Genomic DNA, 25,188 nt, shown 5'->3' on the forward strand with positions numbered 1-25,188 from the left:
AACTCGTGTTTTAACCATGTTCGTAATATTGAAAAAAGATACTGGCATAATATACACTTAAACATTCTAAGTGTACAGTAAAATGTGTTAAACGCAAGTTAAACCAGTGATAATTGTCAATCCGGAGGTGTATTTTGTAACAACTGACCTCCAACTGATTTGTTTGTAGACAAGATGGGCATTTACACAGTCTTCCCACATAGTGGCTCCAGTGCCAGTCAGTATCCCTGCACTGGCATTGACACAAAGGAACACGCGTCCCATTTATAGGCCTTCAATGGTGACGGCTAAAGAAGCTTCATGAACCATTTTCTGTTTTTTGACTCCACTAGATGGCACTCTTAGTTTGCTTTGGGACATGAATTGAGCACTTTTTTTTAAATAGAGAGCACCATCTAGTGGTGTCACACAATACAGCAATTGGTTCATGAAGCTTCATTTGGCCATCACTAGTGTTTAGCTAGACCGCCATGTTTGGTCACAGTGTGCGTTTTTCTGCTTTCTGCTGCGACTATTTTAACCGCAGCTGTTTTGGAACCATATTATTTGTTCTATTAACTGCATCATCTCCTATTTTACAATCAAATGTCAAAGGAATGTTTTGTCTGGCAGTGATTATTATTTTGGGAGTGAGGAATATAATTTTTTCAAAGCTTAAGTTTATTGCAATAGGTTTTAAATAAATTCCACTGTCGCAATTATATAAAAGCGAATGTCCCCAAAAGTGAGTAGACATGGACTTGAGTAGCTTTGTGGACGTTAAAGACTCCAGGTGTATATAAAATTTATCCTCACTTTTTTTCCAATATGCTCGCCTCGTGAGTGCTTCCTTAAGCGTGTCATTGGGTCAGATCGTGCTATCATGGTAGCAAAGCCTAAAGCGCACCTAAAGAAGAAAAGCACAATCTGTACGCACTCACTGCCTGTCCTTAAATCTCAGAATGTCAAAATGACTCATTGTTCATCGTTTACTATTGGACAAGGTATTTGAAGTTCTGCGTGTGTGTAGCACTGTCAATGCAAATGAGCAAATAAGTGGACGCAGGGGTGGGGGGGGGGGGGGGGAATACCCGGACCGCATGACTCGAAACGGTACTTATTTAGCTGGAGCGTCAAAGTCGGACTTCACAAAAACGGCTCCATGGACACTTGTGCTAGATTCTGTCACAGTTAAGACACCCACATATATAGAAATATATATATTATCTACATATACACATATGTTTTGTATTCACCTGTGAACTATACTGCTACCCAGGCTAAAAAACAGTCTGTCTACATCACACGTGACAAATGTGAGAAGCTTGGCACACCGTAAACGCTGGACTGTTACCTAATTCACAAACATGCAGGAGAGAGGGTGGTACTTTTAACCGACAGCCAGGAACATTTAAAAGTGCATTTTCTAAGTAAATGGTCTCCCGCGTGTCCCGTAAGTCTGGCAGGAAGTGACACGTGGCCCCTTCTGAACTGCCAGCATCCCTAATGCAGTTACCCATATTCACAAAACCAGACAGTTAACAAATCACTGTGAAGAACTTCAAAGATTAATCTTGCTTCCCCTACAGAAAGGCTAACTTCTGGGGGGGGGGGTTCAAAGCTTCTTCTGTAAATACAATAGGTTCATTAACAAGGAAGATGAAAGAATTCTAGGGAAAAACCCCCCAAAAGCGATGAGCAGATTGCAGCTACCATAATGAGTATTTTTAAACCTATAATGTAAGAATGGGACAAAGGCAACTTCTGACTGCACCACGCACATGTGCAGATGGATCACAACGTATTCTCTCAAAGGAGATGTTACTACCCAGCACAGCTCGAGACTGTCCAAAATCCGGCACCCATGATGTGAGAGTGCGTGTGCAGTCCACCTCTGCCCCATGACAATCCGATGTTCGTCGCTACGCTGACACAACACGATATAGCTACTTGTTTTCTAGTATCTGCCAACAAAAGTGTATTTTTTATGTACATTTAGAACCAAATTCTAAGAAGGTGCAATATAAAACTGTTTGACCATGTTTTAAAAAAATAGATGATCAGCTCTTTTTAAAAGTAGAAAAATGTACGTCTAGTGAGAAAATGATCAAATAAACTGGACGTTCTTGTCTAGGAATGTTCGATACCATTAACACCCCCTCGGAGAGCGTTTGACGGAGCTGGCAGGGGGAGGGCTGTCAGAAGCCATCCAGGGTGTTGCTGTAGAAGAGAGACTGCACATCCAACATGGCTGCCAGCTCTAGCACACGCTTCTGCAGCAAACTGTTCTCAACCGTGTCCGGCTTGGGAAGCTGGGGGTAGGATTCTGGGTAACTCCGGGAATCCTGCATTGGGGGATGGGATAGACAAGCATAAAGCATAAAGGACTTCTGGGGGGGGGGATCTGTAATCCATACAGCCTCAAACAAGTAATACAAACAATAAGGTAGGACAACACCTGCTAAGGTAGGACAACTACCCGAAAGATCTTGTGTACACTAATGCGCTAACATGCCAACATACCTAAAAGAGCTTGGGTACGCTAACATGCTAACATGCTAGTGTGCATGAACTTGTGTACGCTAACATGCTAACATACCTGAAAGAGCTTGTGTACGCTAACGTGCTAACGTGCAAACGTATCTGAAAGAGCTTGTGTACGATAATGAGCTAATATGCTAACCTACCAAAAAAAGCGTGTGTATGCTAATGCGCTAACGTACCCGGAAGAGCTTGTGCAGCCTCAGGACGGCCGAACAGAAGACGAAGCGGATGAGGAGAAGTCGCAGGAATTCATCCCCATAGAACTGCAGAAAGGCCTGGTCTGAACGAGAAGGAGACAGCGGCATGTTTTAAAAGAAGTAGCTATCAGATCTCCTTCACGTTTAAGCACCATTCATTGTTGTGTAAATCAACAGAATGAAATAGCGTGTTGGGAAAGTTACTCACAAAAGTAATCCATTACAGAGAGAGGTGGAAAGTTCAGGTCCTGAAAGAACAAATCCATACTATGGTATTGTTTTAACCAACCAGTTGAGTACTCTGTGACTGTGACTCTTTATACTCAACTGGTTGGTTGAAACAAAACATTGGTCTGGGTTTGTACTTTCTGGACCTGAACTTTTCAACTCTGTAATGAATTACTTTCGTGAGTAACTTCCCCAACACTATGAACTAGATGTTCTTTCTCAGATTAAACACTAAGTGGCAATTTATGAGAGCTACTCAGGATGGGGCCCCGAGGACCTACAAGCTGGGAAGGTACCTATGCTGCGAGAGCGGGTGATCATCTGGCCCACTTCACGGTACACAAGGTGCAGGAACTCCTGGGCCTTTTCCCACAGGCCCTGCCTTAGGCTACTGAGGCCGCACACGGAGACGAAGGCCACTATGGGGCTGTACAGGAAGAGTGTGAAGAGGCTGCCACGCTGTGATTGGTCTAAAGAAAGAAGGGGGAGGGGTTAATAGACTATACATATTACAATATCTACCAGCAAGTCGTGTGGAACTGACAACAGTTTTCAACATTACTAAGTCTGTTTTTCTTGTAAGGTGGAAACTGCACATTTGCAGTATGGGTGGTGTTGAATATTGATATTATTTTGGGGTGACAAGCAAGCAAAACAATAATAGCAAAGTGAAAATATATGTGGAAATCTATAGAAACGCGGCATGGTGGTGCAGTGGTTAGCACTGTGGCCTCACACCTCTGGGTCCCGGGTTCGAGTCTCCGCCTGGCTCACATGTGTGTGGAGTTTGCATGTTCTCCCCATGTCGTCGTGGGGTTTCCTCCGGATACTCCGGTTTCCCCCCACAGTCCAAAAACATGCTGAGGCTAATTGGAGTTGCTAAATTGCCCGTAGGTGTGCATGTGTGAGTGAATGGTGTGTGAGTGTGCCCTGTGATGGGCTGGCCTCCCATCCTGGGTTGTTCCCTGCCCCGTTCCCATTGCTTCCGGGATAGGCTCCGGACCCCCCGCGACCCAGTAGGATAAGCGGTTTGGAAAATGAATGGATGGAAATCTACAGTTCATGATAATACTTCCAGGGGCCAGGGGCCAGCACTAAGTGCAGGTTCACAATGTAAAAAATCAGGAAGCAAACAAAGATTTTGCTTAGAAGAAAAGTTTATCCTTAAAATGAAACCGAAGAAGAACACCTAGATACCTTAAAGCAATATAACAGCGTACAGACTTCACCACTCCACCGATTAGTCTATGTCACCCCTAAAAAATATGAAGCAGCTGTACTGGGGACTGAATCGCTGGTTTTTCACACCCAAAGCAGTGAAGTGACCCACTCACCTTTCCACTGCACTCCTTACACTGCTACACTGCTTCCTTGCCTGCCTGTCCTGAAATCAGCTGCACGTTCCGCATTTATGCCTGGACTATGCACAGCTTTACTTCATAAATTGTGACTTTGCTATTTTGGACATCCTCTGCTGGCCCCTGGAGGATGAGCTCATTTGAGTCTGGTTCCTCCCAAGGTTTCTTCCTTCTAGGGAGTTTTTTCCTTGCCACTGTCGCTCCTGGCTGGCTCACTGCGGGCTTTCGGCAGGGCAAGGTAATGTTGTGAAATTGCGCTTTACATATAAAATTGAATTGAATTTAATGTTAAATAACTGCTGTAAGAAGCACAACGCTGTCCTTCACTCCCACCTGAAGGGTTGCCAGACTCTAGGTCTTATCCCACATCTGCCATGGAATGGCTGCGCACAGTAAGACCTGCATTCTTCCACAATGACAGTAGCGGCCCTGACCACACCATCAGCTATACAGTGGCTGGTAGGGCTGCCAAAATCATTTTCTATACTATGGGTGCAAGGCATGGAAAAACTCACACATGGGGTACCAAGCCACCACAGGGCACACACACACCATTCAGCAACTCCACTTCACCAACTAGATGCCAACCCCAAACACTTAGAGTCTGGGTAGAGTCTTGAACACAGTTCTCCAGAAGTATGAAGCAACTGCTCTAACCACTGCGCCACCAGGAGGCGCCACTGTGCTAAAACTCATACCCTGCATACAGTAACCTGTATTTGTCCGTTCCAGGGCAACTCCAGAAAAATAAAACCGTTAAAAGCGCATGAACATTACAGTCACCTTGCAGACTCTTGGGATAGACTGTGGGTGACAGCAGGCACACCAGTGGCTGTCCGAAAAGATTCAAGAAATTCTGGTGAAAGAAAACACACAAAAAGCAGTGAGTAACTGCACAGATGGTCCTGTGCCATTCAGTAACTTATGCACATAATAACGGAATAGGAGGACAGACTGGACTCCTTATGTGCTGGATTTTAATATGTGCTTGTTGGATAGTAGGTACAGGCATTGTATTTTGGAATGATACCGGAATTTGTTGCTAAACTTACTACAGGGTACATAGATTTCATACCCTGGATTAAAACCCACCCGTAACTAGGGGTCTAGCCTCTGTAAGGTACATAATATCCAAATAAGAATTAGAAAACAAACGCATCATAGGAAAAGGTGGTATATTGATATATAAAGCCAGGATATATCCAGATTGTAATACTTAATGCTGGACACAAGGTGGCGTCTGGACAAACCGTTCCACTGGAATTAGTCCCAATTCACAGTTGGGATGATGTTATTTTGAAAAACACTACAGCTACCAAAGGTTTCTTTTTTTTTTTTTTTTTAAGTTTCACAACATTAAGTTTAATATCCACTAAAGTTGCTTTGAAAAGATATCCATTAAGCAACTAAATATAAATAAACCAATTATTATAAATTAAGATTCTGTTTCGTAAGACATACACATCGGATAATAGCGCGAGTCATCCTCACCTTGTAGGCCATACTGTTGGAGGAGTCCACAATAACAAAGAGGGGTTTCCTGGTGAAAGGATACAGGTCACCTGGATGGAGACTGAGATAGACAAGGGAGACGCGTGACCAGGGTGCTGGGGGAACTGGCTGCTGTTCCCCCAAGGAAGCTAGTCAACCAGATCAGCCTGAGCAAAAATATTCAGCTTTCTATACCGGTTCAGCGACCAGCATGCTTTGTAAGTCACAGATAAAAACAGTCACTAAACAATGGACACGGAAGGGCAGCATTATTTCTCATGATTCAATGCTGCCTTCTGTATTCCACGCCATGCTTTGCCCCAGGCAAAGGTACAACTGCTCTGTGTGGGTCTCCTGTGACTGATTCCGCACATCGTTCTCTCACCAGTGCATCTCTTTCTCTGCCTGGTTTCTCCGCTGGACCGTCTCCCCGTTGACCAGGTCACGGTTGTTGCTGGTGAGGACACCCCCTAGGTCGTAGGGTCCTGGCAGGAGGGGCCGGTTAGCAGAACACACACACTTGGACATCTTGTATAGACAGACACTGCAGGTATCCCTCCTACTCAAATCCACACCAGTGGAACAAATGGTCTCACAGAGGGTAAAAGTATGCCAGGCTGCATCAACTAAGGATAAAAACAACTGATGTATTCAGTTAAAGATGCCAGAAATTCCAGCAGGCAGCAGGGCTGCCCATAAGGGGGGAGACTTTCAGGGGCCCAGACTCTAGGGGGCTCCCATGAGCGCGTGAGCATGGATAATTGGAGCTTTGGCTTGGAGAAGGGGGATCATTCGGTAGAGTTTCTCATGGGCCCAACCATGCGTTTGCATGGCGCTGCCAGACAGTCCCTGAGGAAGACCACGGGGAGGAAGGACTTTTTTCTGACTACCGGAGAAGGAACTGAAGAACAATAACAGTGAGGCCTAGATGAGCCACGTAGAGAAGGCTTACTTATGTAAGTCGCTCTGGCTAAGGGCGTCTGCCAAATCCTGTAAATGTAAATGTAAATGTAAGCTCGTGAACCTAAGCCAGGGAGGAAGAGGGCAGGGAGGATCAGCGGGGGACAGCTCGCATGCTGCGGCTAATTAGCACCGCCGCTAACGATCAGCCACATGGCCGGCAGGCCGCAGGAGTCCCATCATCTGAGGCTGTGGCCCAGGGGGAGTAGATGGAGGCTTCACTCCTGTAGCACACAGTACCAGTGCCAAAGAATGACCGAACAAACGCACACTGCGGAGTGGAAATCCGGCAGAAGATGGGGATTCTGAGACTGGCTCGAGTCCTGGTCCTCCACAGTCTGGGATGGGTGCAGGACAGCTGAAATGGGCAGAATGTGCTACAGCATACCGTCATATTCGCCGCGTCCATTGGGGAAGACTCCAGTGGCAGAAAGGTAGAGAAGTAGCACGCTATTCGCTGGCAGCTCCTGAAACAGCAAGCATTTGCCCAATCACAGACCAGGTTACAAAGACTTGTGGCATACGTGTGGTTAGGGTTAAGGTACAATCAGGCTCATTTTCATTAGCCAATCACAGATCAGGATACAGAGATTCCACATGTACATGTGAGTGCATAAAGAGGTAGAATCAGGCAAATTTTTATCACCTGGTTTTGGCAGTAAAACTGCTAAAACATCACAGCATAAAATTAAAATGAAGTATTTCACCAGAATTTGTCCAGAAAGTATTTAGGATCCAGAGAACAAGAGAATATATATTAAAGAGGAGAGACAGGAACAGGAATACTATGGCAACAGAGCAGGAGCCCATTTATATGCTACTACTCCGGTGACAGGAAGGTTCCCTGGGGAGAGAAGAGAGAGAAGCGGAATCTCCAGTAAAGGAGACGCTGCTCTTTTGGCTTCTTTCATAACGGCCCAATGACCGGGCAACTGCCTACACTGAAAACCTGAATACTCTTTTCTGTTGTAGCAGCAGAGTGTGAATGCCTTATAATTGCCTTTATAAGAGTCATTATATATGGAACTTTAATTGTCATTGTAATCAGCAGTGTAATTGTAATTGACATGAAATAACATCGTAATTGGAACTGACACAATAGACCTAATTGCCGCTGCAATTGTAATTGGCATGAGAAGTGAATCGTAATTGGCATTGTAAGCTGCATGTTAGCCGGTACTGACCTTGAAGGATGCAGATAAGAAGGTGTACACCTGGCTGAAGGTGGGTTTGTACAGCAGGTACTTGTGAGGGTTCTCCCGCTTAGGTGGTTTCTCGCTGGGTTCCTGCAGGACATCAGAAAAGCTCATGGTTATGATTGCGGTCTATGATTGAATCCGGATAGTGTCTGGATGGTGAGTGCGGTGTAGAGTTTATGCAACTATAGATAGTGTGTATGTCTGTATCACATTTGTTCGTAGAATGTGTGTGTGTCTATGTCTGTGTGCGTGTGTGTACATGTGGCGTGCTCACCAGGGTGCCGGTCTTGTTCGACTGTGTTGCCAGGGTCACCGGCTCCCTCTCCAAGGCTTGCAGCATGCGGAACATGTCGATGGTCAGCTCGCTGAACTTCACCTGGTAAAGGGAAAGGTCTTCTGCTCCAGTGCTACTCAGATGTTTCTGCAGGACTTCACTGTGCACAGCCCCACTCACAATCACAAGAACCTCCGTGACTGGTGGGATACCTGATTGTTGCAGTTGCCGATGATGAGTGCATCGGCCAGGGCGAGCTGACCAACCACCATGCCCGGCTCCAGCTGGGGCATGCCCCCTTCATGCAGCCGGTTGGATGTGATCACGACCGCGTTGTCATTGGTCAGTATCATCACTGGGTCTGCCTGGGTCCACGCAAATTCATGCACACCCAGACACACACAGATCCAACCATTCAGACACAGGCACACAGACATGCAGTAAAGACGGTCTAATTTCAAATAAAAACCAGTTCTCTCACAGATGCATCTCCTACTAAATCCAAGGGTCTAACTGTCGGCCAGAACTAAGATGTAAATCCCTACACTGAAATCCATCCACAAGTGGGGAATCAGTGTCTGGGTGAGTCAGTGTCTGTGTGAGTCAGTACCTAGATGAGTCAGTGTCGGCGAGAGTCAGTGTCTAGGAGAGTCAGTGTTGGTGTGGCTTGGTATCTGGGACAGTCAGTGTCTGGATGAATCAGTGTCAGGGAGAGTCAATGTCTGTATAAGTCAGTGTCTGGGAGAGTCAGAATCTGTGTGAGTCAGTGTATGTGAGAGTCAGAGTCTGTGTGAGTCAATGTATGGGAGAGTCAGTGTCTATGTGAGTCAGTATATGGGAGAGTCAGTGTCTATGTGAGTCAGTGTATGGGAGAGTCAGAGTCTGTGTGACTTAGTATATGGGAGAGTCAGTGTCTGTGTGAGTCAGTGTATGGGAGAGTCAGTGTCTGTGTGAGTCAGTGTATAGGAAAGTCAATCTCTAGGACTGTATGACTTTGATTTTACTGCAGTACCTCCACAAAGGCGGTCACCTCTTGAAGCACCAGGTTCCACTCCAGCTGGTCCTCTGTGCTAAAGCGCTGGGTGTAGTCCTCTATCTCCTCTGACAGCTCCTGCATGCAGGCGCAGCCGAGCACACCTCAGGGTAGCTCGTAATTAACAGCCGTACAGTACAAGGAGCCCAGGGCGAACAGTGAATTTCAAGTAGACATAAAAAAAAGGTCTCTTTTACTGAGCAGATATATGTGATGCTTTTCCACTATTGACCACAAGGGGAGCATACAGACCATGCAATCTACTGAGCCACACCTCTTACCTTCACAAGCATCTTGACCAGGTCCATCTTGTTCAGCAGGAGGCAGACCACAATGTAGCGGGCAAAGTAACGCAGTTTCTTCACCACCAGCTCTGGCCTAGGAGAAGACAGAGTGACGGAGAAGTAGGGAGTTGTGCTGGGAACAGAGAACGATCACAGGAATTCACCGCATGGTTCTGAAGAGGGCCCACCTGTCCTCCTTGTTGACCTGATAATAGTAGGATCTCTGCCGGATGGCAGAGTAGAAGGAAAAAGCCTCATTCAGATAGCTGGTTTCAGACGTGCGTAAACTGGAATCAACCAGACATGGCCAGGACACTTAATAGGATGAACAGATTCATCTCACTATAGACAGTCCACCTCTTTGGTTACTATAACATTAACCGTCAGTTTGAGAGTAACAAGTTTCTTACTAGTAGTGGTAGTACAGCTGCCCAATCTTGGAGGCCACCTCCCCAATCTGCCACCTCTTCAACCCATAACGAGTGTCAAGCACCTGCCTGTAGATGAAAGGATTTGACATGTTTTCCGTGAAACATGCAGAGAGGTTACGGCATCCAGGGCAGCATCAACGACCTCATGTGGGGGATGAACTTACTCTCTTGTTGTCTATCTGCATACATTTATCCAGACAGGCATTTTTATTAATTTATAAGGAAGTTCAGGTTAAGTTGATCAAGGACACAAAATAGCGCCAATCAAGACTACTGACCTTCAGGTCCGCATCCTTAATGAAGCTCCACAGATATTTAAGAGATATCGCTTTTGTTCATTAGTGCAGCTTTTGTGCATCAGACGCTGTTATACACAAATCCCCCAAAAACCCCCTTAAATAAAGGGAGGGTGACATCACCCCTAGACCACTTTCTCTCTCCCGCTGCCAGTTACACATCACCATACAGGAGAGCTAGACACGAGCAGGGAGGGTGACGCAAACCCCATTCAGTTGACAGTCACCGTAGTAACGGGACTGAAGGGTTTACGACACGACTGGCCGAGATGCCCAGGCCAATTTACCAAACCTCCATTTACAGAACAAAATCAGTTCATAAATTCTGAACACAGTGCACTGAACCCCCCGTGGGGCATCTCTGGGGCGTCATACCTGTGCTGTTGCTGAAACTTCCACAGCTTAGTGTAGACGTCAAAGGTGCGGCCAAAGTAGGACTGCCACTGCTTGTGTCCGTACTGAGGAAGGTCTCTGGGAGAGGAGGAAGAAGCTTAATGCAGTTAGAGACCACCAGAGAGACCACCAAAGAGACCACCAGAGAGACCACCAAAGACACCACCAAAGAGACCACCAGAGAGACCACCAGAGAGACTACCAAAGACACCACCAAAGAGACCACCAAAGAGACCACCAGAGAGACCACCAAAGAGACCACCAGAGAGACTACCAAAGACACCACCAAAGAGACCACCAGAGAGACCACCAGAGAGACTACCAAAGACACCACCAACGAGACCACCAAAGAGACCACCGAAGAGACCACCATAATCTCTCTATATGGCCATGTGTTGGTAACAAGGCCTATGAGGAGAGCTTTCTTCTGTCACTTTAATGGCGATGACACTTTTCTCGAAGTACAGAATGGTGTGAAATGGCAGCCAGGCTTTGCTGGAATACAGTGAGCTTTCATCCCACTTTCCCAATCCTCTTTCGGATGCTTTAATACGGCATGGCCGTTACCATGACTACACATCTGGAGGCTGGTGAGGAGAACAGCAGCTGAAAGATTATGCTGACACATGTGTGAGTGGGTACACACACACACACACACACACACTTTCTATTTATGTCTTTGTGGGGACTCTCCATTCATTTCTATGGGCATGGTCCTAATCCCATCAATGACAATCTTAACCCCTACCCAGCCCTAACCTTAACCATAAGTCAGCAATCAAAATACAATACTTTTGGCAGTTTTAGTTTTTTGATTGCATTCAGAGATCTTTATAAAATTTTCTCCTTGTATGGATCAAGAGGGTGGCCACAATGTCAAAATACAGGTTTTTAATCACAATGTGGGGTCAACTGGTCCCCATAATGTGATAAATACACTGAACAAAAATATAAACGCAACACTTTTGTTTTTGCTCCCATTTTTCATGAGATGGACTTAAAGATCTAAAATGCATTCCAGATACACAATATTACTATTCCTCTCAAACATTTCTCACAAATCAGTCTAAATGTGTGATAGTGAGCACTTCTGCTTTGCTGAGATAATCCATCCCACCTCACAGGTGTGCCACATCAAGATGCTGATCTGACATCATGAGTAGTGCACAGGTGTACCTTATACTGCCCACAATAAAAGGCCACCCTGGAATGTGCAGTTTTGTCTCACAGCAAAATGCCACAGATGCCACAAGCATTGAGGGAGCGTGCAATTGGCATGCGGACAGCAGGAATGTCAACCAGATCTGTTGCTCGTGCATTGAATGTTCATTTCTCAACCATAAGCCGTCTCCAAAGGCGTTTCAGAGAATATGGCAGTACATCCAACCGGCCTCACAACCGCAGACCACGTGTAACCACACCAGCCCAGGACCTCCACATCCAGCAGGTTCACCTCCAAGATCGTCTGAGACCAGCCACTCAGACAGCTGCTGAAACAATTGGTTTGCATAACCAAACACTTTCTGCACAAACTGTCAGAAACCGTCTCAGGGAAGCTCAACTGCATGCTCGTCGTCCTCATCGGGGTCTTGACCTGACTCCAGCTCGTCGCCGTAACAGACTTGAGTGGGCAAATGCGCACATTCGATGGCGTCTGGCACGTTGGAGAGGTGTTCTCTTCACGGATGAATCTCGGTTTGCATTGTTCAGGGCAGATGGCAGACAGCGTGTGTGGCGTCGTGTGGGTGAGCGCTTTGCTGATGTCAATGTTGTGGATCGAGTGGCCCATGGTGGTGGTGGGGTTATGGTATGGGCAGGCATCTGTTATGGACGAAGAACACGGGTGCATTTTATTGATGGCATTTTGAATGCACAGAGATACCGTGATGAGATCCTGAGGCCCATTGTTGTGCCATACATCCATGAACATCACCTCAGGTTTCAGCAAGATAATGCACGGCCCCATGTTGCAAGGATCTGTACACAGTTCTTGGAAGCTGAAAATGTCCCAGTTCTTGCATGGCCAGCATACTCACCGGACATGTCACCCGTTGAGCATGTTTGGGATGTGCTTGACCGGCGTATACGACAGCGTGTACCAGTTCCCACTAATATCCAACAACTTCGCACAGCCATTGAAGAGGAGTGGACCAACATTCCACAGGCCACAATTGACAATCTGATAAACTCTATGCGAAGAAGATGTGTTGCATTGCATGAGGCAAATGGTGGTCACACCAGATACTGACCGGTTCTGAGTCCCCAGACCCCCAATAAAGCAAAAAACTGCACATTCCAGGGTGGCCTTTTATTGTGGGCAGTATAAGGTACACCTGTGCATTACCCATGATGTCAGATCAGCATCTTGATGTGGCACACCTGTGAGGTGGGATGGATTATCTCAGCAAAGCAGAAGTGCTCACTATCACACATTTAGACTGATTTGTGAGAAATGTTTGAGAGAAATGGTAATATTGTGTATCTGGAATGAATTGTAGATCTTTAAGTCCATCTCATGAAAAATGGGAGCAGAAACAAGAGTGTTGCGTTTATATTTTTGTTCAGTGTACATGTGCCACACACACAGACATACACACGCACGCACGCACGCCCGCACACACGCACAGGAATAACCCCCCCTTTGCCACATCTGCCCCCGGGCCTCAGTAGTGGCAGCCTACTGTCCAAGGTCGGCTGAGGCCAGCCTGGCAAGAGCAGACTCATACCTCTGAGAAATGCTCTCGGGGGCGTCGGACACCCTTCAAGCGGCAGACGGGCATGTTGATGAGTCACACGGTCCGGAGTTAAAAGACTCGGCATGACTGAGGCTGCAGCTAAAGCTAACGACGGAACTCACTACAACAAAGCCGGGTCCGTGTGCATGAGACTGGTGGGCTTTCCCCTGATACAGCATTGGAAAAAATTGAGAGACCACAGCACAATTTTTTGTTTCGCTCATTTTTCAGTTTGTGGGTGTGCATCGGTGAATAATGTATGTTTTTTTGCAAACTGCAGTTCAGTTCTTCTCTGTTTCTCCTTAATGAAGGGCTTCTTCCCTGCTTTGTGGGACTTCAGTCCTGCTTCCAGGAGCCTGATATGAACTGTCCTAGCAGTGCACCTCACACCTGCACTTACTGTTTCCCATTCCTTTGGAAGGTCACTTGAGGTCATTCTCCGATTTATGAGGCACTGCTCAATAAGTTGACGGTCATTTCCGGCATTAGAAAGTTGCTCCTGCCCTCCACCTAGCTGGTTTTTGGTTACTGCCAGTGTCACCTGTTTCGTCTTGTTCTTGCGTACTGCTGTCTTAGAAACCGTGAGCCTGGAAGCAGCCTGATGCTCAGTGTAACCTTCTGCCAGCAGAACCAGGATTAAACCAGGATTTAAGAATGCAGATTTTTTAAAAATATTGTTTTTTGTTTGATGTGTCCTCGCATCTGATTATTTATTTTTTATGCCTTTAAAGCATTAATGGGTCAACCAGCAAGTGGAAACTATCATTACATCTCGATGGTATCACCAGAGTGTGGCTCAGTGACTTAGGATGCTGAGGCCGTGAGCAGAAGGCTGGTGATTTAAATCTGGGGATGCAGAGAGATTTCAGCATTAGGCCCATGAGCTGAGGCCCTGTGTTGCTTTGCTTAGAAGTGGCCGCTAAATGTAATGCAGAGTATGTACCTTTGCTTAGCGCTGCTCTTTGTGTGCTTTTATCTAAAGCCAAATCCCTTTCTCGGGTGATGTCTCTCTCCACAGAACTCTGCAGAAAGCAAGCTGTCGTGAACCGAAGCCCGCCCCCCCCCAGCAAACTAGGCGTAGGCGCTGTCCTGGAGGCCGGCAGATCGCGCTGTGTCTGGCAGCGGACCCGGCCAAGGCCCCCGGCTGACCCTCTGCGCTTGGCGCTCACCCGCCCTCCCCAGCCGTCTGTGTTTGCACAGTGATCTGGAAGCGAGATCGGCTCGCATTCCTAATGGGAGCCAATGCGGCGGTGTACAGTGCGGGAGAAGAGCACCCATGTTCTGTATATACATCTGCTACGAAAGCAAAAACAGCTGATATTAAAGGGGCTCTTTTTCTTCCTGTTTTCCCCTCACTCAGTCTAAGAGATGGAGCACGATCGGCAGCTTGAAGTGACTGGATTAAAGCTCATTTCGTATTTCACTTGCTGAGCCTCATTCCAGCTGTAGTCAGTAAGTCGGCACCCTGAGCTCACTGTCCATTTAATTACATGCTTTTATGTGCGACTATAAAGGCCATTAGGCAATGAGTGGTGACGTGCGCTTCAGTAGGTTAGCAGGCTGCGTCTGCGATCAAAAGGTCAATGGTTCAAATCACAGGGTCAGCGGAGTCATTTCACTGTTCACCAGAGCAAGACCTTTAGCCCTTGATTGCTTCAGAGACTTTCTGACCTTGCTTACTCAAAAAAATGTATATATAAATATATATATATATATACACACACACACGCATATATACACTACTCACAATAAGTTAGGGATATTGTTACAGACTCCATGTCTATCATACATATGGTGTTTGTTACACTTCAGACATTTTTGGGATAGGGAGGCAATTGTATTGGGGTGATAGACACACCTCATTTTGTGTTTTCCATGTAATGGCCTCATTGTGTACTGGTGTGCCTTATTGGGGCCAACACCACAAGACAACCTTTTTCAATGTGGCATCAATTTCAGTCTGTGGGGATAAAAAGCTGGTATTGTCAGCAAATCATTCCAAGTTCATCAGTCAAACAGCCATGAACACACGACGTCACTTAACGGACGACCAGCGCCACCTGGCCATGGCGCGCCTTCGAGTCGGTGGCAGGCAGTCAGATGTTGCTCGTGAACTTGGTGTGTCTCAAAGTTTCATCAGCAGACTTGCATCAAGATGCAGAACTACTGGCAAAGTTCAGGACAGGCCCAGAAGTGGAGCCCCACGAGTGACAGACCGCAACGATGACCAGTACCTAAGGACCACTGCACTCAGACATCGTTATGCAACTGCCACACAGCTGCAGGCCCGTTTACGAGATGGTACTACAGTTTCCAGACAAACCATTCGCAACCGACTGCACCACTTTGGCTTGAATGCCAGACAGCCATTGCAGGTGACTCGACTGACACCAAGAGCCCGCCGTGAACGTTTGCAGTGGGCACAAGACCATGTGACCTGGACAGTGCAGCAGTGATCTACCGTCCTGTTCACTGATGAGTGTCGGGTCACCTTGCACAGAAATGATGGCCGTCAGCGTTGCTGGAGACGGCGAGGTGAGCGATACACTGAGGTCAACATGGTCCCCAGGGTTTGCTTTGGTGGAGGAGGTGCAACAGTCTGGGCAGGCATCACCAGTCAGCGCAAAACAGATCTGGTTATTGTCCATGGCTCAGTCACTGCACGTTCTTACCTCAGAGACATCATTGAACCCATCATCATCCCCCAATTCCGCCAGCACACCCCCAACTTTCTGTTCATGGATGATAATGCTCCGCCACATCGTGGCAGAATTGTCACAGCTCGACTTCAGGAAGCAGGAGTGCCTCATATGGTATGGCCATCAATGTCCCCTGACCTGAATCCCCATAGAGCACGTCTGGGACCAGTTGAAGCAGAGACTGGATGATCGTACCCCACCCCCACGTGACCTGGCAGAACTGCGTGTAGCACTTGTGGAAGAGTGGACCGCATCGCCTCAGGACAACATCATGAGGCTAGTGAGGAGCATGAGACGTCGCTGTCAAGCTGTCATTGCGGCAAATGGAGGAAACACCCGCTACTGACATTGTCAATTTTTGTTATTTGGGGCTGTCCCTGTTATTATCTAAATTTTTGGGGTAATAAATATCAAAGGGAACTTTTACATATTTCATTAATATTCAGAGCAAATTGGAGAAGCACTCATGTACATAACAATATCCCTAACTTGTTGTGAGTAGTGTATATTGTTTCGGATAAAAACATCTGATAGATGTAATGTTAATTAAAGAATTCATTTAGCAGAGAGGTAAAAGAGAATGCACATCTTGACTTAATGAGGGATTTGGCACTTTGATGTTTTCGTTAAAAAAACTCTCCAAGTTACAGGGACTAGATTGTACTTGGAGGCTTGTACGTAATCTGAGGGACAGTAGAGGACAGCTGTGGTACGGAGCAGAAGAGTGTCTGGTTGCTGTCCCGTCGTAGGGCCATGCAGCCGAGGCTAACACCTCCTTTCCGGGAAGCCGGTGTCTTCACTGAACCAAGTGGACTCAGTAAATCCACTTCATGTTAACGGGGCTTATGTTGACTGCTGGAAAACGGACTCCCCACTCCGCAAACTCCGTAGTGGTTAAAGAGCTTTTTCAGATCCTTCGAAAGACAAACCGACTCTGTAGTTAAAGAAAGCAGCTTTACCGTTCAGTGCTTTTGGAACCAGATGCTGGATCGTCAGGGTCGTATGAAAACACCACCACAGTGAAAGACACAGCCAGCCTGCTTCTGTTTGCCTAAGATAAACTTTCCTTTCATTTCTCCTCCTGTTAGATGTCAGCATTTTTGCTAAAGCGTTTCAGTTTTTTCAAAGGGTTTATTAATAATATTACTAATCTTCTCTTGGAAACACATGGACGCCAGCAGTAGCAGATGGATTCACACTCATCGCCGCACACAGAAACAAGACCCAACGAAAGCGCCAATATGAAACAGCAGCTTTTCAGTGACTCACCCAGTCAATCACTGTAGGCGCAGAATCATACTTGGCGTCTTAGCATAAAATAGCAAAGCCCCCCGCCACCCCCCACCACTCCTTACGTCAGATTCTCAAAATAGCACAGTCGGATATCATAGAATAAAATTCTCCCAATGTCACTGTCCCCACCAAAGGGGTGAATGAACCATAAAATATATGCAGAGGAGAAAGGCGCCAAGATACAGACACAACTAGGTGGAAGCGAGCCATAAAAAAAGGGAAAGATAAAGTGAAGGAAGGAGAGAGATAGGCAAGAATTGACAGAGAAAAGACACAAGCACAGGAAAGAAGATATCCACACATACAAGAGAAATCTCTCGGTCATTCTCACCAATGGATGTTACTGCACTATCATACAAAGGTCAACGTCCCTCACTCCTGCCCCCAAATCAGCATCTGCCCCAACATCTCCACCGTCTGAGTCTCACCTCAGGCCGTTGAAGAGCTGCTTCGACTTGTCCAGCAGATAGCAGAAGTCGGTGATGGTTTTCCTCTCGCAGAGTGGGATGTCATCCTCTGCCCCGATGCCGGTCATGGTGTCCACTTGCGTCCGCTAGGTTCCTTGCTCCTGGAAGGCACGTGTCAAGCTGGACCCGGTGAGCAGACAGTCTTTACCCCGGATCATACGAACCGCAGCAGGAATAGTAACCAATTACGTCAGCCTCACAAAGATTATCTTTTATCACCATCTATTATTTGCTTTCCCCCGTCAGCAAACATGCAGCATTGACTGTTTACTGAGAGCAGACGTGAACACGAGGGGGTGTGGGGGGGGGGCTATGTTTGTGTAGTGCTTAGCAGGACACTTGACAATACTTGGTAGGTGCCATGTGGCTAGTCACTAGGCTAGCAAATACCATCACTGCAACGTGGCTCCAAGTCAACAATGAGGCGGGAACATGCAACAGAGTTTTCTAGTTTGGGAAGATCTATGTTTTTTAAATCACATTTCAGCTGGATTCAAGGTGATTTGCACAACTTTGAAAAAAAAGTCTCTTCCTCTGATTTTCATCTGTAGGACTTGGTAATGGCCCTGTACCGTCAAGGCTTAGGGTTCGAATCTTATCTCCTGTGTGTGTGTTTGTGCACATTAGCTCATGTCTGTGACGGTTTGCTCTGAATACTCCTGCACTCCAAAGACATGGAGTTTCAGGAATTGTCTCCGTATTCCACAGTGAATGATTTAGCTTGTGCCCTGTGATGGACTGGAATCCCATCCAGAGAGTCCCCTGCCTCATGCCTTATGCTGCCTGGGACAGACTCCAGGCTTGGAAAAGCAATCAGGAGATTGATGGAACGTTCTCCTTATCCAAAGTGCTCAGTTTGCATGTTCATGACTGTGTAACGCAGCTTATGATTTACGCCCCTCTCGTTTATTCAGCGGGATGCTGAATGGGGATGACTGATTAAACCCCAAAACCTCATGGGTACGACAGTCAGTCCCTTTTTAGGACTTTTGCAAATGGCAGCCACACATTAGCCACTACGGGTTAGCCATCACGCATTAGCCACTACAGGTTAGCCATCACGCATTAGCCACTACAGGTTAGCCAGCACACATTAGCCACTACAGGTTAGCCATCACGCATTAGCCACTACAGGTTAGCCACAACCCATTAGCCACTACAGGTTAGCCATCACGCATTAGCCACTACAGGTTAGCCATCACGCATTAGCCACTACGGGTTAGCCACAACCCATTAGCCACTACAGGTTAGCCATCACACATTAGCCACTACGGGTTAGCCACCACACATTAGCCACTACACATTACCCATCATGATGCTCTAGCCTCGCCTAGCAGATGAACGGGAGTCGCATGGCTCAGTGGGACATGAATTCTTTCACACCTCTGATGTCTTTCCATAGATTTCTGTCACAGCCCCAAAAATGACACTACACGGCTGCACAATTAACTAGTACAACAGAATATGCATGCACAGTACGCACGAGTTGTGTTTGTCTATCGGTTGCTAAATATCATACAAATCCCTGCCAGCACAGCAGAGTCTGACAGGCATTCCTCTCAAAGGTGGATAGATTAGATGAAAATAACTTTGGCAAGGGTATTGCTTTCATTTGTGCACTTCATTAACTGCATCATGTACATGTAAAGGAAAAAAATACTTGAGTAACACAAGTATTTTGGCCTCAGCTCATGAAAACACTTTTCAGTGACGGTGGAAACAACGAACATTTAACAGGGCCAGTTCAACCAGCTGAAATGAGATGAAAAGATAGACTTCTGACACCCCATTACATCCACAGGGTCCGACACCCCAGGACAGCCACAGGGTCTGACACCCCAGGACAGCCACATATTCCGACACCCCAGGACAGCCACAGGGTCTGACACCCCAGGACAGCCACAGGTAGACTTCTGATACCCCAGGACAGCCACAAGTAGACTTCTGACACCCCAGGACATCCACAGGGTCCGACACCCCAGGACAGCCACAGGGTCCGACACCCCAGGACAGCCACAGGGTCCGACACCCCAGGACAGCCACAGATAGACTTCCGACACCCCAGGACATCCACAGGGTCCGACACCCCAGGACATCCACAGGGTCCGACACCCCAGGACAGCCACAGATAGACTTCCGACACCCCAGGACATCCACAGGGTCCGACACCCCAGGACAGCCACAGGTAGACTTCTGACACCCCAGGACAGCCAAAGGGTCCGACACCCCAGGACAGCCACAGATAGACTTCCGACACCCCAGGACATCCACAGGGTCCGACACCCCAGGACAGCCACAGGTAGACTTCTGACACCCCAGGACATCCACAGGGTCCGACACCCCAGGACAGCCACAGGTAGACTTCTGACACCCCAGGACAGCCAAAGGGTCCGACACCCCAGGACAGCCACAGATAGACTTCCGACACCCCAGGACATCCACAGGGTCCGACACCCCAGGACAGCCACAGGTAGACTTCTGACACCCCAGGACAGCCAAAGGGTCCGACACCCCAGGACAGCCACAGGTAGACTTCTGACACCCCAGGACATCCACAGGGTCCGACACCCCAGGACAGCCACAGGTAGACTTCTGACACCCCAGGACAGCCAAAGGGTCCGACACCCCAGGACAGCCACAGGTAGACTTCTGACACCCCAGGACATCCACAGGGTCCGACACCCCAGGACAGCCACAGGTAGACTTCTGACACCCCAGGACAGCCAAAGGGTCCGACACCCCAGGACAGCCACAGGTAGACTTCTGACACCCCAGGACATCCACAGGGTCCGACACCCCAGGACAGCCACAGGTAGACTTCTGACACCCCAGGACAGCCAAAGGGTCCGACACCCCAGGACAGCCACAGGTAGACTTCTGACACCCCATTACATCCACATGTTCCGACACCCCGGGTCATCCACAGATAGACTTCTGACACCCCAGGACAGCCACATGTTCCGATATTCCAGGACAGCCAAAGGGTCCGACACCCCGAGACAGTCACAGGGTCCAACACACTGGGAGAGCCACATGTTCCGATACCCCAGGTCAGCCACAGGTGGACTTTATACAGTTTTCCACTGGAAAGACCCCTGGTTCTTTTTGGATCAGATGGGCAAATGACAAACACATTTTGGATCTTAGGCTGTGTTGGAGGGAGACGGTTCAAAAGTGCAGGGGGAGGAGGGAGCTGGACCATCAGCAGGACCTTTTCAGCACAGGATGAACTTCCAGGCCTCTGTGGAGGTACAGGCTGTCTTATATGGCCTTGTCCATGGAGGTCCAGGACCACAATGTGGTGCATGCACTCAGTACCACACCACATCTATCCATGAATCAGTGCCCTCTGTAGAAGAGTCTCCCTTACTTCACTGGGCTGTTGGTGTCTTCTCCAGAGGGAAGAGTGCCCCCTACTGGCAGCAATAACTGAAACTTGTTTTTTTCCTACTCAAATACAAAAAGCAAGAGCTAAACAAATCCGATCTAGATTAGCTTCAGGAGTCTGGTAGGCAGGTGTGTCAGGATGTTACATCTACTGGTTGATGGTCACGGTCCACCCCAAAATATGGGCAGCTTGATGAAGACTTATTGGCCGTAAGGGAATCACGCGCTAAGAATTATGGGAGATCAGGAATAACAGTCACTCCGTGTGAGTCTGTGGGAGGTGGTGAGGGAACGACAGAGAGCTACCTGGGGCTGACAGCGGAGCCAAAGGCAGCTGGTAAATCATCACAGCAGGGGGGGGCAGACAGAAGGTGGCTGCAAGTGACTTACAATGACATGAATAAAGATACAGTACAAAGAAAGTGAGCCTAACAGACAGCAGAGGAATAAAGTGAGAGACAGATACTCCATCCCAACGAACTGGAGCACGTCAGCCAATCGAGCCTCTTTCATATACAGAGTGATAAACAGGCCTGTGCAAAACATAGAACTAAGGAAGCTACCACCCCCCACCCCCAAATTTTAGGGCATACCACTGTATGGTGTGTGGTAACTAGAGACTGATCTTACAACACTAATTTACACTGATGGATATAGGGAGATTTACAACTGGGGGCAGAACTCTCAGGTCAGGCTGCTCATTTTGAAAGATAAAACTTATTTTGACGATTCTGTTCATTTCGTCCCTCAGACTCATCCACCCCAAGCACAAACCCGACGCAACAGAGACCCAATCACTTCCTGTCAAAACAGAGCCTCTTCAGCTAGCTGGCGTGTTGCTACGATGGGCTCCATGGTTACCGCATCACCTCTGTGGAAGGGGACTACCTTTCTGCAAACAGAGTCCCCATTCAAAGGACAGCCTTCATTACCCTGCTGGTCCTGACTACATCGTAATACTTCCCATCCCACTTGGAAATGCTTTCCTCGGGTCACCTACACAAAAATTTAATAATGTGAAGATGTTATTGCTTCGGAAAGCATAAGCTGCGAATTGAAGCGACGCGCGATGTCTTTTAAGGCGTGATCAGACGGAGAATTTCTTGTTTACCTTCTTCTGTAGCAGTGGAGCAACAATGCTGGTTGCTAAGCGATGAAGCTACTGGTGCCCTCTGTTAACCCCCCCCCCCCCCCACACACACACACACACCCTGCCCCCAGAATCCCCATACACCCTACTGCAGCGTCACAGCCACCTGGATTAGGCATGCGATGCCATGGTCACTGACTAAGCTGACGAACAGATCTGACGGGGTCACCAAACCGGAGAGTCGCCACACTCCATACCAGAGAAAGACGAGTATGCAGAGGAGGGAGCGTCAAATCCCACCCGAAGCTTTCATTACGCTGAGCTCGTATCACCCAATGTAGGACACATCTATCCTATTCACTGACAACGTTATCTCTAAAATAAACAAACAAACAAATAGGTACACACACTCGTGATTTCAGTTAAACATATATCATTTATGTACATCTTAATAAGCTCATAAAAAATGCCTGTGTCTTATCCCTTTTGATTTATTGTTAATTGAATTCGGTGTTTTAGCAAGAAGTTAATGTGAGTAAACGTCCCTACTTGCACTGGTGAGGTGGCCACGAATTTAGAATAATGTGGAAGTTGAATGGACCCTCTTTATGGGAGACGAGAGACTTAAAAACGCCAGACAAAAATCACTGCTTACAATTACAAACACATACTCAAAACCTATGACAACAGATGCAAGCCCTGACAGATGAAGAGGGCTTTTAATAACCGTCGCAGAGAAATGGGATCCAGCCACTTCCAACTAGGTTTTGCTGGGAGGGTGTGAACGGCTGCACGCCTGAATTCATGTCATGAATGTGTGCAACATGCTTTAATGATAAATTTGTCTGTGGAATACCATAAATCGCACGCACTGTGTGAAAGGCGATAGATTATGTGTGAAATGCTGTAAATTCGAAGAGGACAGAGAAGTGATAAATTTTTCATTAAAACGCTATGGACCACATGTTTACTATATAACCGCGGCTCCAAAATGTAAGTAGGTCCGGGGAAATTTATTACACATCTGCACCGAAACGCGTTCTGCAGCTTCTTTACGAAAGAAACGAAGTGAGAAAACGGACAAGGTGCTGCCCGATCGCCTTCGGATATTCGCGCGATTCTGTTGGCGTAAACCCTTTTTTTGGTGCACATGTCGGAAAAACAAGCCCAGATTCATTCATAAAGTTTTTTCAAGAGCGACCTTTTGAAATCGCATCTACCGAGCAGGAAGGGACATGATGGAGCGTGTGCCTCCATTGGCAAAGCAGCGGAGAGACGCTTTCCTAAATGAAGAGAAACGAGCGGTGCTGGATATTTCGCTTTCACGTTTCGTTGCATCATCACTGGCTCCTGCAAACACTTGGTATCAGTAACACAAAAAAGAAGGGCTGTGATATATTTAAATAAGTGCAGCGGAGTCTGGCGGGCTGAGCTAAATCTGTCCCGAATATATTACATTTCGGTGCTTTTACCATCACTACATCCTCTACCACACTTTCAACAAGGAAAAAACAGTCGAGATAAAACAAGATTTAAAAAAGAAATTCTGGTTTCGATTACAATACCACAGCATACGAACTGATGTCAGAAAAAGGGGAGGCATTTGCCTACAGCAGAAATACAAAAGAAAGAATCTAAGCGTTTTCCGAAGCCGTCTCCCATTCAGTTTTCAGGAATATGATTTTAATCTCTTTGCCTACATTAGCCATGAACGACCGTTTGCTTCAAGTGCATATGTCGGTTCTTGTGTATCCAGCGAAGCGCATTTAACTTCCAAAGCTGCGATCACGTCTAAAATAAGCGAGATCGCGAGAGAGCATCCCTGCAAACCGTCATGCAAACATGCATCTTTTGCAGGATGACAGGCGAGCGCGATGCCCTCCATGAACTACAGCGTTTCAGCCGAGTCCACGTAATACAAGGGATCGAGCCATTTTTTAGCGTGTTGAATTCGCTTTGTATAAAACTAAGGGAAGATACTACACATGACCGCGTCTTCAGCACAGTCACACCAACGAGGATCAAACACTAACAGTACTGAAAAATGCACACAGCACAGTTCATGCATAATGTAGAGAAAAGGTCATGCAAGAAAAAGACGTAAATTAATCCACATACCGCTTTTAGGAGAGATTAAGAGCGGCAGTCAAATTAGCTGGCAGCCCTCTGGATTCTGTAGGACAAAAAGCGGCCGGGCAGTGTAAACGCAGAGCAGGACTGGATAAGCCCAGCAAACCAGTTCATAGCCAGTTAGCGGTGTCTAATGATGCCATTACCGTGACGTACAGACCACGATTATCTTACGGTCAGGAACACAGCATGTCCCCGCAAACATGCGCCGCCGACGTTAATAAGCCTAAAGGTGCACGCTTTGCGTCTGAGATATTTGCATAAATATCTGCGGCGCATCGATGTAAATAAGAAAACCTCACGTTTTATTCACTGCTCTAAGGAATCTAGCGAAAGCGCATCTCTCACAAAACTACAAACTTCCCATTCTCGTACCTACTCTTAATGAAAACAATGCATTTACCAAAAACGCAAGTATACAGATATGGGGGATTTTTTAAATTTAGTGTTTGGTAAAAGAAGCAAACTCTATATATTTTCGCATCGTACTTTTCACGTTGAAATGGAGGCAGTGTAACTAGTAATCCATGAACTGTCTATGGGCAACCTTGGTGCCAACTGATGCAGTTTCGTCCAGCTGCGCGAGCAGCTGGGGGCTTCTCGTCCGTTCATCGTACCCGCCCTTCGTTTTCTCTTTGGACCAGGATTATGTCTATAAAGTTCATCAGCTTCTCATTGGCTGTCAAACTTGTCCGTCAAGCCTGTGAGACAGAAAGGGCG

General features: G+C 47.2%; 1 protein-coding gene across 3 annotated transcripts; it reads right to left on the bottom strand.

Annotated features, from left to right (window-relative positions):
• Positions 1-1,588: 1,588 nt before the first annotated feature.
• Positions 1,589-25,054, bottom strand: LOC125726880 (protein SCAI-like). 3 transcript variants are annotated; one of them, XM_049003313.1, is made up of 18 exons: positions 24,958-25,054; positions 24,457-24,511; positions 17,823-17,962; positions 10,650-10,745; positions 9,958-10,044; positions 9,736-9,834; positions 9,545-9,641; positions 9,243-9,341; positions 8,443-8,595; positions 8,231-8,332; positions 7,942-8,043; positions 7,146-7,224; positions 6,183-6,282; positions 5,798-5,879; positions 5,090-5,162; positions 3,245-3,418; positions 2,703-2,803; positions 1,589-2,324 (listed from the first exon to the last, which is right to left on the bottom strand). In XM_049003313.1, the coding sequence occupies exons 3-18, from the start codon at positions 17,927-17,929 to the stop codon at positions 2,178-2,180; spliced, it is 1,698 nt and encodes a 565-aa protein (XP_048859270.1). In that variant the 5' UTR covers positions 17,930-17,962; positions 24,457-24,511; positions 24,958-25,054; the 3' UTR covers positions 1,589-2,177. The 3 variants fall into 3 exon arrangements, with proteins under 3 accessions (XP_048859270.1, XP_048859271.1, XP_048859273.1); XM_049003314.1 differs by lacking the exon at positions 24,958-25,054 and adding an exon at positions 24,615-24,628; XM_049003316.1 differs by lacking the exon at positions 24,958-25,054 and having other exon boundaries at positions 17,823-17,981; positions 24,457-24,652.
• Between the last annotated feature and the right edge of the window lie 134 nt (positions 25,055-25,188).

The sequence above is a fragment of the Brienomyrus brachyistius genome, chromosome 2 (genome assembly GCF_023856365.1).
Source record: "Brienomyrus brachyistius isolate T26 chromosome 2, BBRACH_0.4, whole genome shotgun sequence".
Taxonomy (NCBI): Eukaryota; Metazoa; Chordata; class Actinopteri; order Osteoglossiformes; family Mormyridae; genus Brienomyrus; species Brienomyrus brachyistius.

Excerpts from the sequence above, each read along its gene's own strand:
- LOC125726880 (XM_049003313.1), bottom strand. The coding sequence starts at position 17,929 with ATGACCGGCATCGGGGCAGAGGATGACATCCCACTCTGCGAGAGGAAA. Across the intron at positions 10,045-10,649 it reads AAGTTTCAGCAACAGCACAG|GCAGGTGCTTGACACTCGTT; the intron begins GTATGACGCCCC and ends TTTCATCTACAG. Across the intron at positions 6,283-7,145 it reads TGGACGCGGCGAATATGACG|GACCCTACGACCTAGGGGGT; the intron begins GTATGCTGTAGC and ends CCCTCCTGCCAG.